At 62.1% G+C, this 11,968-nt stretch overlaps 1 protein-coding gene across 1 annotated transcript; it reads right to left on the bottom strand.

Moving 5' to 3' along the window:
- Positions 1-4,062: 4,062 nt before the first annotated feature.
- LOC132812700 (ciliated left-right organizer metallopeptidase) lies at positions 4,063-11,921 on the bottom strand. The gene is made up of 7 exons (XM_060822990.1): positions 11,746-11,921; positions 10,327-10,396; positions 9,559-9,655; positions 8,808-8,912; positions 7,620-7,748; positions 5,111-5,382; positions 4,063-4,257 (listed from the first exon to the last, which is right to left on the bottom strand). The coding sequence occupies exons 1-7, from the start codon at positions 11,912-11,914 to the stop codon at positions 4,074-4,076; spliced, it is 1,026 nt and encodes a 341-aa protein (XP_060678973.1). The 5' UTR covers positions 11,915-11,921; the 3' UTR covers positions 4,063-4,073.
- Positions 11,922-11,968: the final 47 nt, after the last annotated feature.

Raw genomic sequence — 11,968 nt, 5'->3', positions numbered from 1 at the left:
AGCCCGACGCCCCGCCCTGTCCCCCCCCGTACAGGAAGCCCGACGTCCCGCCCTGTCCCCCGGTACAGAGAGCCCTACACAAACTCCCCCCATGTACAGGGATCTTTACACCCTCCCCAACCCAGGGGATGGAGAGGGGACGGTGTAGAGGGAGCTTTACTCTGTATCTAACCCTGTGCTGTCCCTGTCCCTGGGATGGGGGGGGGGACAGTGTAGAGGGAGCTTTACTCTGTATCTAACCCTGTGCTGTCCCTGTCCCTGGGATGGGGGGGGGACAGTGTAGAGGGAGCTTTACTCTGTATCTAACCCCGTGCTGTCCCTGGGATGGGGGGGGAAGGAGAGTGTAGAGGGAGCCTTACCTGATGCTGATGGCGGTACAGTTCCCCTGGGTGGTGAGGAGGTGAAGCTTGCCCTGACGGAGGGAGTGTGTGAGGAGCCCCAGCAGGAAGGGGACGGTGTAGAGGGAGCGTTACCCTGTATCTAACCCCCTGTCCCTGGGGTGGGGGTACAGTGTAGAGGGAGCCTTACCTGATGCTGATGGCGGTACAGTTCCCCTGGGTGGTGAGGAGGTGAAGCTTGCCCTGACGGAGGGAGTGTGTGAGGAGCCCCAGCAGGAAGGGGACGGTGTAGAGGGAGCGTTACCCTGTATCTAACCCCCTGTCCCTGGGGTGGGGGTACAGTGTAGAGGGAGCCTTACCTGATGCTGATGGCGGTACAGTTCCCCTGGGTGGTGAGGAGGTGAAGCTTGCCCTGACGGAGGGAGTGTGTGAGGAGCCCCAGCAGGAAGGGGACGGTGTAGAGGGAGCGTTACCCTGTATCTAACCCCCTGTCCCTGGGGTGGGGGTACAGTGTAGAGGGAGCCTTACCTGATGCTGATGGCGGTACAGTTCCCCTGGGTGGTGAGGAGGTGAAGCTTGCCCTGACGGAGGGAGTGTGTGAGGAGCCCCAGCAGGAAGGGGACGGTGTAGAGGGAGCGTTACCCTGTATCTAACCCCCTGTCCCTGGGGTGGGGGTACAGTGTAGAGGGAGCCTTACCTGATGCTGATGGCGGTACAGTTCCCCTGGGTGGTGAGGAGGTGAAGCTTGCCCTGACGGAGGGAGTGTGTGAGGAGCCCCAGCAGGAAGGGGACGGTGTAGAGGGAGCGTTACCCTGTATCTAACCCCCTGTCCCTGGGGTGGGGGTACAGTGTAGAGGGAGCCTTACCTGATGCTGATGGCGGTACAGTTCCCCTGGGTGGTGAGGAGGTGAAGCTTGCCCTGACGGAGGGAGTGTGTGAGGAGCCCCAGCAGGAAGGGGACGGTGTAGAGGGAGCGTTACCCTGTATCTAACCCCCTGTCCCTGGGGTGGGGGGACAGTGTAGAGGGAGCCTTACCTGATGCTGATGGCGGTACAGTTCCCCTGGGTGGTGAGGAGGTGAAGCTTGCCCTGACGGAGGGAGTGTGTGAGGAGCCCCAGCAGGAAGGGGACGGTGTAGAGGGAGCGTTACCCTGTATCTAACCCCCTGTCCCTGGGGTGGGGGGACAGTGTAGAGGGAGCCTTACCTGATGCTGATGGCGGTACAGTTCCCCTGGGTGGTGAGGAGGTGAAGCTTGCCCTGACGGAGGGAGTGTGTGAGGAGCCCCAGCAGGAAGGGGACGGTGTAGAGGGAGCGTTACCCTGTATCTAACCCCCTGTCCCTGGGGTGGGGGTACAGTGTAGAGGGAGCCTTACCTGATGCTGATGGCGGTACAGTTCCCCTGGGTGGTGAGGAGGTGAAGCTTGCCCTGACGGAGGGAGTGTGTGAGGAGCCCCAGCAGGAAGGGGACGGTGTAGAGGGAGCGTTACCCTGTATCTAACCCCCTGTCCCTGGGGTGGGGGTACAGTGTAGAGGGAGCCTTACCTGATGCTGATGGCGGTACAGTTCCCCTGGGTGGTGAGGAGGTGAAGCTTGCCCTGACGGAGGGAGTGTGTGAGGAGCCCCAGCAGGAAGGGGACGGTGTAGAGGGAGCGTTACCCTGTATCTAACCCCCTGTCCCTGGGGTGGGGGGACAGTGTAGAGGGAGCCTTACCTGATGCTGATGGCGGTACAGTTCCCCTGGGTGGTGAGGAGGTGAAGCTTGCCCTGACGGAGGGAGTGTGTGAGGAGCCCCAGCAGGAAGGGGACGGTGTAGAGGGAGCGTTACCCTGTATCTAACCCCCTGTCCCTGGGGTGGGGGTACAGTGTAGAGGGAGCCTTACCTGATGCTGATGGCGGTACAGTTCCCCTGGGTGGTGAGGAGGTGAAGCTTGCCCTGACGGAGGGAGTGTGTGAGGAGCCCCAGCAGGAAGGGGACGGTGTAGAGGGAGCGTTACCCTGTATCTAACCCCCTGTCCCTGGGGTGGGGGTACAGTGTAGAGGGAGCCTTACCTGATGCTGATGGCGGTACAGTTCCCCTGGGTGGTGAGGAGGTGAAGCTTGCCCTGACGGAGGGAGTGTGTGAGGAGCCCCAGCAGGAAGGGGACGGTGTAGAGGGAGCGTTACCCTGTATCTAACCCCCTGTCCCTGGGGTGGGGGGACAGTGTAGAGGGAGCCTTACCTGATGCTGATGGCGGTACAGTTCCCCTGGGTGGTGAGGAGGTGAAGCTTGCCCTGACGGAGGGAGTGTGTGAGGAGCCCCAGCAGGAAGGGGACGGTGTAGAGGGAGCGTTACCCTGTATCTAACCCCCTGTCCCTGGGGTGGGGGTACAGTGTAGAGGGAGCCTTACCTGATGCTGATGGCGGTACAGTTCCCCTGGGTGGTGAGGAGGTGAAGCTTGCCCTGACGGAGGGAGTGTGTGAGGAGCCCCAGCAGGAAGGGGACGGTGTAGAGGGAGCGTTACCCTGTATCTAACCCCCTGTCCCTGGGGTGGGGGTACAGTGTAGAGGGAGCCTTACCTGATGCTGATGGCGGTACAGTTCCCCTGGGTGGTGAGGAGGTGAAGCTTGCCCTGACGGAGGGAGTGTGTGAGGAGCCCCAGCAGGAAGGGGACGGTGTAGAGGGAGCGTTACCCTGTATCTAACCCCCTGTCCCTGGGGTGGGGGGACAGTGTAGAGGGAGCCTTACCTGATGCTGATGGCGGTACAGTTCCCCTGGGTGGTGAGGAGGTGAAGCTTGCCCTGACGGAGGGAGTGTGTGAGGAGCCCCAGCAGGAAGGGGACGGTGTAGAGGGAGCGTTACCCTGTATCTAACCCCCTGTCCCTGGGGTGGGGGTACAGTGTAGAGGGAGCCTTACCTGATGCTGATGGCGGTACAGTTCCCCTGGGTGGTGAGGAGGTGAAGCTTGCCCTGACGGAGGGAGTGTGTGAGGAGCCCCAGCAGGAAGGGGACGGTGTAGAGGGAGCGTTACCCTGTATCTAACCCCCTGTCCCTGGGGTGGGGGTACAGTGTAGAGGGAGCCTTACCTGATGCTGATGGCGGTACAGTTCCCCTGGGTGGTGAGGAGGTGAAGCTTGCCCTGACGGAGGGAGTGTGTGAGGAGCCCCAGCAGGAAGGGGACGGTGTAGAGGGAGCGTTACCCTGTATCTAACCCCCTGTCCCTGGGGTGGGGGTACAGTGTAGAGGGAGCCTTACCTGATGCTGATGGCGGTACAGTTCCCCTGGGTGGTGAGGAGGTGAAGCTTGCCCTGACGGAGGGAGTGTGTGAGGAGCCCCAGCAGGAAGGGGACGGTGTAGAGGGAGCGTTACCCTGTATCTAACCCCCTGTCCCTGGGGTGGGGGTACAGTGTAGAGGGAGCCTTACCTGATGCTGATGGCGGTACAGTTCCCCTGGGTGGTGAGGAGGTGAAGCTTGCCCTGACGGAGGGAGTGTGTGAGGAGCCCCAGCAGGAAGGGGACGGTGTAGAGGGAGCGTTACCCTGTATCTAACCCCCTGTCCCTGGGGTGGGGGTACAGTGTAGAGGGAGCCTTACCTGATGCTGATGGCGGTACAGTTCCCCTGGGTGGTGAGGAGGTGAAGCTTGCCCTGACGGAGGGAGTGTGTGAGGAGCCCCAGCAGGAAGGGGACGGTGTAGAGGGAGCGTTACCCTGTATCTAACCCCCTGTCCCTGGGGTGGGGGTACAGTGTAGAGGGAGCCTTACCTGATGCTGATGGCGGTACAGTTCCCCTGGGTGGTGAGGAGGTGAAGCTTGCCCTGACGGAGGGAGTGTGTGAGGAGCCCCAGCAGGAAGGGGACGGTGAACCGACAACATCCGGAATATTCCACCAGCTCGAAGCAAACCTCCGAGGGGCTACACAGCCTGGGGTCTCTCACCTGGCACCTGGAGGGGGGGAGGGGGAGACAGACAGGGGGTAGGGAGGCACAGCAGGATCCCACACACCTCCCTGTCCCTCCGACAGGGCCCACTCCCTCAGCACTGACCCTCCGACAGTGCCCGCTCCCTCTGCGCTGACCCTCCGACAGTGCCCGCTCCCTCTGCGCTGACCCTCCGACAGGGCCCGCTCCCTCTGCGCTGACCCTCCGACAGGGCCCGCTCCCTCTGCGCTGACCCTCCGACAGGGCCCGCTCCCTCTGCGCTGACCCTCCGACAGGGCCCGCTCCCTCTGCACTGACCCTCCGACAGGGCCCGCTCCCTCAGCACTGACCCTCCGACAGGGCCCGCTCCCTCAGCACTGACCCTCCGACAGTGCCCACTCCCTCAGCACTGACCCTCCGACAGTGCGGCACTCCCTCTGCACTGACCCTCCGACCGTGCCCGCTCCCTCAGCGCTGACCCTCCGACAGTGCGGCACTCCCTCTGCACTGACCCTCCGACCGTGCCCGCTCCCTCAGCGCTGACCCTCCGACAGTGCGGCACTCCCTCAGCACTGACCCTCCGACAGTGCCCGCTCCCTCAGCACTGACCCTCCGACAGTGCCCACTCCCTCAGCACCGACCCTCCGACAGTGCGGCACTCCCTCTGCACTGACCCTCCGACCGTGCCCGCTCCCTCAGCGCTGACCCTCCGACAGTGCGGCACTCCCTCTGCACTGACCCTCCGACCGTGCCCGCTCCCTCAGCGCTGACCCTCCGACAGTGCGGCACTCCCTCTGCACTGACCCTCCGACAGTGCCCGCTCCCTCAGCACTGACCCTCCGACAGTGCCCACTCCCTCAGCACCAACCCTCCGTTACCTGGGAATGTTGGTGCTCTTGACCAGGCTCCCTATCCCCTCCTCTGCTTCCCCATCGTCCTCCATCCGGCTGCAGCCTGCACTCCCACTGACCGCCAACCAGACCGTCACTCTCACCCAGGGCCGGGGGCTGTCAGTGGGTTCCAGGGGCCGGGATCCGGGGCTCGGGGACCCCAGGAGGGTGTTCTCTGTTGTTCGCTCCTCTCCCTCGCCAGTCCCCGTCTGGCAGAGCCTTCCCCTGGGACAGGAGAGCTGCCCGTGGTACCCTGGTACCTAAACACATGGGGTGAGGTGTGGGCACAGTGTGTGACACAGACAGACAGACAGGGACATGTGCAAACAGGCACAAACACGTGCACACTCACAGACGCACACTCACTGACGCACACACGCTCACTCACTCTCAGACACACACTCACTCTCAGACACACACACACACAGACGCAGAGACACGCTCACTCACACACACAGACGCAGAGACACGCGCGCGCGCACACACACACACACACACACACACACACACACACACACACACACACACACAGACGCAGACACGCTCACTCACAGACACACACACACACAGACGCGCAGACACGCTCACTCACAGACACACACACACACAGACGCAGAGACACGCTCACTCACAGACACACACACACACAGACGCAGAGACACGCTCACTCACAGACACACACACACACGCAGAGACACGCTCACTCTTGCAGACACGCTCACTCACAGACACACACACACTCACTCACAGACACACAGACGCAGAGACACGCTCACAGACACAGACGCAGAGACACGCTCACTCACAGACACACACACACACACTCAGACACACTCACTCACAGACACACACACACACTCAGACACGCTCACTCACAGACACACACACACAGACGCAGAGACACGCTCACAGACACAGACGCAGAGACACGCTCACTCACAGACACAGACCCGCTCGGACACAGACAAATACGCTCACTATAATGCACGAAGATTAAAGTTATGCACGGTTATCACCCGCGTTATATCCTCATTATCTTGGCTGTCAGTGAGGGAGACTCTCGGTGGGTTAGCCTGATCTCGGTGAGGGCTGAGAGACCGTTCTGAGGGAGGGAGGGAGACTCTCGGTGGGTTAGCCTGATCTCGGTGAGGGCTGAGAGACCGTTCTGAGGGAGGGAGACTCTCGGTGGGTTAGCCTGATCTCGGTGAGGGCTGAGAGACCGTTCTGAGGGAGGGAGGGAGGGAGACTCTCGGTGGGTTAGCCTGATCTCGGTGAGGGCTGAGAGACCGTTCTGAGGGAGGGAGGGAGGGAGGGAGACTCTCGGTGGGTTAGCCTGATCTCGGTGAGGGCTGAGAGACCGTTCTGAGGGAGGGAGGGAGGGAGGGAGGGAGACTCTCGGTGGGTTAGCCTGATCTCGGTGAGGGCTGAGAGACCGTTCTGAGGGAGGGAGGGAGACTCTCGGTGGGTTAGCCTGATCTCGGTGAGGGCTGAGAGACCGTTCTGAGGGAGGGAGGGAGACTCTCGGTGGGTTAGCCTGATCTCGGTGAGGGCTGAGAGACCGTTCTGAGGGAGGGAGGGAGACTCTCGGTGGGTTAGCCTGATCTCGGTGAGGGCTGAGAGACCGTTCTGAGGGAGGGAGGGAGGGAGGGAGACTCTCGGTGGGTTCGCCTGATCTCGGTGAGGGCTGAGAGACCGTTCTGAGGGAGGGAGGGAGACTCTCGGTGGGTTAGCCTGATCTCGGTGAGGGCTGAGAGACCGTTCTGAGGGAGGGAGGGAGGGAGACTCTCGGTGGGTTAGCCTGATCTCGGTGAGGGCTGAGAGACCGTTCTGAGGGAGGGAGGGAGGGAGGGAGACTCTCGGTGGGTTAGCCTGATCTCGGTGAGGGCTGAGAGACCGTTCTGAGGGAGGGAGGGAGGGAGGGAGGGAGACTCTCGGTGGGTTAGCCTGATCTCGGTGAGGGCTGAGAGACCGTTCTGAGGGAGGGAGGGAGACTCTCGGTGGGTTAGCCTGATCTCGGTGAGGGCTGAGAGACCGTTCTGAGGGAGGGAGGGAGACTCTCGGTGGGTTAGCCTGATCTCGGTGAGGGCTGAGAGACCGTTCTGAGGGAGGGAGGGAGACTCTCGGTGGGTTAGCCTGATCTCGGTGAGGGCTGAGAGACCGTTCTGAGGGAGGGAGGGAGACTCTCGGTGGGTTAGCCTGATCTCGGTGAGGGCTGAGAGACCGTTCTGAGGGAGGGAGGGAGACTCTCGGTGGGTTAGCCTGATCTCGGTGAGGGCTGAGAGACCGTTCTGAGGGAGGGAGGGAGACTCTCGGTGGGTTAGCCTGATCTCGGTGAGGGCTGAGAGACCGTTCTGAGGGAGGGAGACTCTCGGTGGGTTAGCCTGATCTCGGTGAGGGCTGAGGGACCGTTCTGAAGGAGGGAGGGAGACTCTCGGTGGGTTAGCCTGATCTCAGTGAGGGCTGAATGGCGTCCGATGCCCTTTGACCTGGGACCTACCTGGATGCTGGCCCCGGCCGAACAGGGCAGCCAGTCTGACCCTTGAACCTTGACCTCGAAGACGTCCTGGCCGAGACACCGATGAAGGTAACAGCGTCCGACTGGAGGGATGACCTCAGCAGAGGGAGCCTGTGTCAGGGACAGAGGGTGAGACACAGCAGGACACAGAGGTCAGCGGGGGGGGGGGTAAAGACCCAGCGTGTAGGGGACAGTTATCTCCAATCACAACGGGGCAGTGGGCTGGGGGGAGGGCAGATGGAGTATGAGCTGGATAAACATGGGGAGGGGGGGTGAGGTGCTGTAGAACAGAGGGACCTAGGGGGCTCAGGGACACCATCCTTTGAAGTCTGTGTCACAGGGAGATGGGGAGGGGGGGTGTGGTGCTGTAGAACAGAGGGACCTAGGGGCTCAGGGACACCATCCTTTGAAGTCTGTGTCACAGGGAGATGGGGAGGGGGGTGTGTTAAGAAGGTGTTGTGCTCACTTCCCTTTATTGCTCAGACCCTTGGAGTGCAGGGAGTTGGGGATGTCACGTTGAGGTGGTACTGGATGTTGGTGAGATCTCTTCGGGAATACTGGGTCCAGTTCTGGTCTCCCCGTTACAGGAAGGAGACGGTTAACCCGGAGAGGGATCAGGAGAGATTTCCCAGGACGTTCCCGGGAATGGAGGGTGTGAGCTCCAGGGAGCTGTTTTCCCTGGAGCGTCGGAGGCTGAGGGGTGACCTTATAGAGGTTTACAAAATCACGAGGGGACATGGATAGGGTAAATAGACAAGGTCTTTTCCCCTGGGGTGGGGGAGCCCAGAACTAGAGAGTTATAACATCACGAGGGGGACATGGATAGGGTAAATAGACAAGGTCTTTTCCCCTGGGGTGGGGGAGTTGACCCCTCTGTTGGAGGGTGAGGGGGGGTAGATAATGAAGGTGTGAGGAGAGAGATTTAAAAAGGACATGGGGGGGGGGGGGTGATGTTTCTCCCCCCAGAGGGTGGGCCGTGTGTGGGATGACCTTCCTGAGGAAGGTGGGGGTGGGGACAGTGACAGTGTTTAATAGACACTCGGGGAAGGGCACAGACAGGGCAGGTTTGTAGGGGGGGGAATGGGCCAGGAGCAGGGCAGGGGGGAACCACTTGAGTTTGGGGCCAGCACGGACTGGGATGGGCTGAAGGGCCAGGACACTCGGGCTCACCTCCCGGCTCAAGTTGGCGAAGAAACATCGGCTGCTGTCTCCATAAATCTCCCCGGTCGCACTGAGATTCCCGGTGGTGGTGTTCCCCACTTTCCAACACTCGCTCTGTGACGGGAAGGGAAATAGGGATAACAGGAGGGGGGGATACACAGGGAGGGGGGAGGGAGAGAGAGGGAGGGAGGGAGGGGGTGGCAGAGAGAGGGAGAGTCAGGAGGGGAGTTACTCGCTGCGGGATTCCCAGCCTCTGTCCCCGATGGTGGGACAGGGCTTTGGGGGGGGAGGGTCAGGAGGGGAGTTACTCGCTGCAGGATTCCCAGCCTCTGTCCCCGATGGTGGGACAGGGCTTTGGGGGGGGAGGGTCAGGAGGGGAGTTACTCGCTGCAGGATTCCCAGCCTCTGTCCCCGACGGTGGGACAGGGCTTTGGGGGGAGGGTCAGGAGGGGAGTTACTCGCTGCAGGATTCCCAGCCTCTGTCCCCGACGGTGGGACAGGGCTTTGGGGGGAGGGTCAGGAGGGGAGTTACTCGCTGCAGGATTCCCAGCCTCTGTCCCCGACGGTGGGACAGGGCTTTGGGGGGAGGGTCAGGAGGGGAGTTACTCGCTGCAGGATTCCCAGCCTCTGTCCCCGACGGTGGGACAGGGCTTTGGGAGGGGGATGTATCACTGGGGTCTCAGTCTGACCTTGGAAGGAGGTCTGAGAGGGAAGCCCAGGAATTGTGTTGTGTCCCGTGACCCCTCGGAATAAACCTCACCTGGTTGAGCAGCGGTTTATATATCCTGCATCCGTCCAGGAACACATCGGTCTCACACCTGCCCTTCTCCCTGTGCAGGTAATGACATCCCAGGCCACTGCACAACACAGGACAGAGGTCAGGGAGATATTCCATCAAGTCTGTACCCCTTCCCTCCCGCTCTACACAGTCCCCATGGACCCCAATCCCCTTCCCCGTTCCCTCCCGCTCTACACCGTCCCCCCGTGGACCCCAAACCCCTTCCCCTTCCCTCCCGCTCTACACAGTCCCCATGGACCCCAAACCCCTTCCCCGTTCCCTCCCGCTCTACACCGTCCCCCATGGACCCCAAACCCCTTCCCCGTTCCCTCCCGCTGTACACTGTCCCCCCGTGGACCCCGAACCCCTTCCCTGTTCCCTCCCGCTCTACACCGTCCCCCCGTGGACCCCGAACCCCTTCCCCATTCACTCCCGCTCTACACCGTCCCCCCATGGACCCCAACCCCTTCCCCGTTCCCTCCCGCTCTACACCGTCCCCCCATGGACCCCAAACCCCTTCCCCGTTCCCTACCGCTCTACACCGTCCCCCCATGGACCCCAAACCCCTTCCCCGTTCCCTCCCGCTCTACACCGTCCCCCCATGGACCCCAAACCCCTTCCCCGTTCCCTCCCGCTCTACACCGACCCCCATGGACCCCAAACCCCTTCCCCGTTCCCTCCCGCTCTACACCGTCCCCCCATGGACCCCAAACCCCTTCCCCGTTCCTCCCGTGTTATCCGTGATTTTACCTTCCTGTGCAGAAGTATCCGAAGGTGTCATTGTGACACATCGTGGTTAATCCGAACATATCACCTCGACCTGGGGAAACACTCACATCACACACAGCGGGAGCACTTCCCCTCTCCCTGTCCCCCTGGGTCAGACCCACACTCGGAGCACCGTGCACAGTTCCCGTCTCCCTATCCCCCTGGGTCAGACCCACACTCGGAGCACCGTGCACAGTTCCCGTCTCCCTATCCCCCTGGGTCAGACCCACACTCGGAGCACCGTGCACAGTTCCCGTCTCCCTATCCCTGGGTCAGACCCACACTCGGAGCACCGTGCACAGTTCCCGTCTCCCTATCCCCCTGGGTCAGACCCACACTCGGAGCACCGTGCACAGTTCCCGTCTCCCTATCCCCCTGGGTCAGACCCACACTCGGAGCACCGTGCACAGTTCCCGTCTCCCTGTCCCTGGGTCAGACCCACACTCGGAGCACCGTGCACAGTTCCCGTCTCCCTATCCCTGGGTCAGACCCACACTCGGAGCACCGTGCACAGTTCCCGTCTCCCTATCCCCCTGGGTCAGACCCACACTCGGAGCACCGTGCACAGTTCCCGTCTCCCTATCCCCCTGGGTCAGACCCACACTCGGAGCACCGTGCACAGTTCCCGTCTCCCTATCCCCCTGGGTCAGACCCACACTCGGAGCACCGTGCACAGTTCCCGTCTCCCTATCCCTGGGTCAGACCCACACTCGGAGCACCGTGCACAGTTCCCGTCTCCCTATCCCCCTGGGTCAGACCCACACTCGGAGCACCGTGCACAGTTCCCGTCTCCCTATCCCCCTGGGTCAGACCCACACTCGGAGCACCGTGCACAGTTCCCGTCTCCCTGTCCCTGGGTCAGACCCACACTCGGAGCACCGTGCACAGTTCCCGTCTCCCTGTCCCTGGGTCAGACCCACACTCGGAGCACCGTGCACAGTTCCCGTCTCCCTATCCCTGGGTCAGACCCACACTCGGAGCACCGTGCACAGTTCCCGTCTCCCTATCCCCGGGTCAGACCCACACTCGGAGCACCGTGCACAGTTCCCGTCTCCCTATCCCTGGGTCAGACCCACACTCGGAGCACCGTGCACAGTTCCCGTCTCCCTATCCCCGGGTCAGACCCACACTCGGAGCACCGTGCACAGTTCCCGTCTCCCTATCCCTGGGTCAGACCCACACTCGGAGCACCGTGCACAGTTCCCGTCTCCCTATCCCCCTGGGTCAGACCCACACTCGGAGCGCCGTGCACAGTTCCCGTCTCCCTGTCCCTGGGTCACACCCACACTCGGAGCACCGTGCACAGTTCCCGTCTCCCTATCCCTGGGTCAGACCCACACTCGGAGCACCGTGCACAGTTCCCTGTCTCTCCCCACCCCCGGGGGGGTGTGTGGGACTGACCTTGCCCCCAGGGCAGCGCCTGGCCCAGCTGGTAATTGACCCGGTACCAGCCGGTATCTTCCATCGCTGCCAGGGTGATCCTGTCAATGAAGGTGTGCTCCGGAGATCCCAGTGTCGCCGTCATGATGGATCCCTGAAGGATCCGCGATTCCCAATGGGAACTCGGCATCCCCTGGCTCTCCTGGGACAGAGAGGGAGGCAATGTCAGACTCTGCTGGGAGGG

This window comes from Hemiscyllium ocellatum, unplaced genomic scaffold (assembly GCF_020745735.1).
Source record: "Hemiscyllium ocellatum isolate sHemOce1 unplaced genomic scaffold, sHemOce1.pat.X.cur. scaffold_2914_pat_ctg1, whole genome shotgun sequence".
NCBI lineage: Eukaryota > Metazoa > Chordata > Chondrichthyes > Orectolobiformes > Hemiscylliidae > Hemiscyllium > Hemiscyllium ocellatum.
This window is presented reverse-complemented; position numbering and strand designations above follow the sequence as displayed.

Coding starts and splice junctions, on each gene's coding strand:
- LOC132812700 (XM_060822990.1), bottom strand. CDS start 11,914: ATGCCGAGTTCCCATTGGGAATCGCGGATCCTTCAGGGATCCATCATG. Junction 10,397..11,745: donor GGCGCTGCCCTGGGGGCAAG/GTCAGTCCCACA, acceptor GTGTTTCCCCAG/GTCGAGGTGATATGTTCGGA. Junction 9,656..10,326: donor GGATACTTCTGCACAGGAAG/GTAAAATCACGG, acceptor TGTGTTGTGCAG/TGGCCTGGGATGTCATTACC.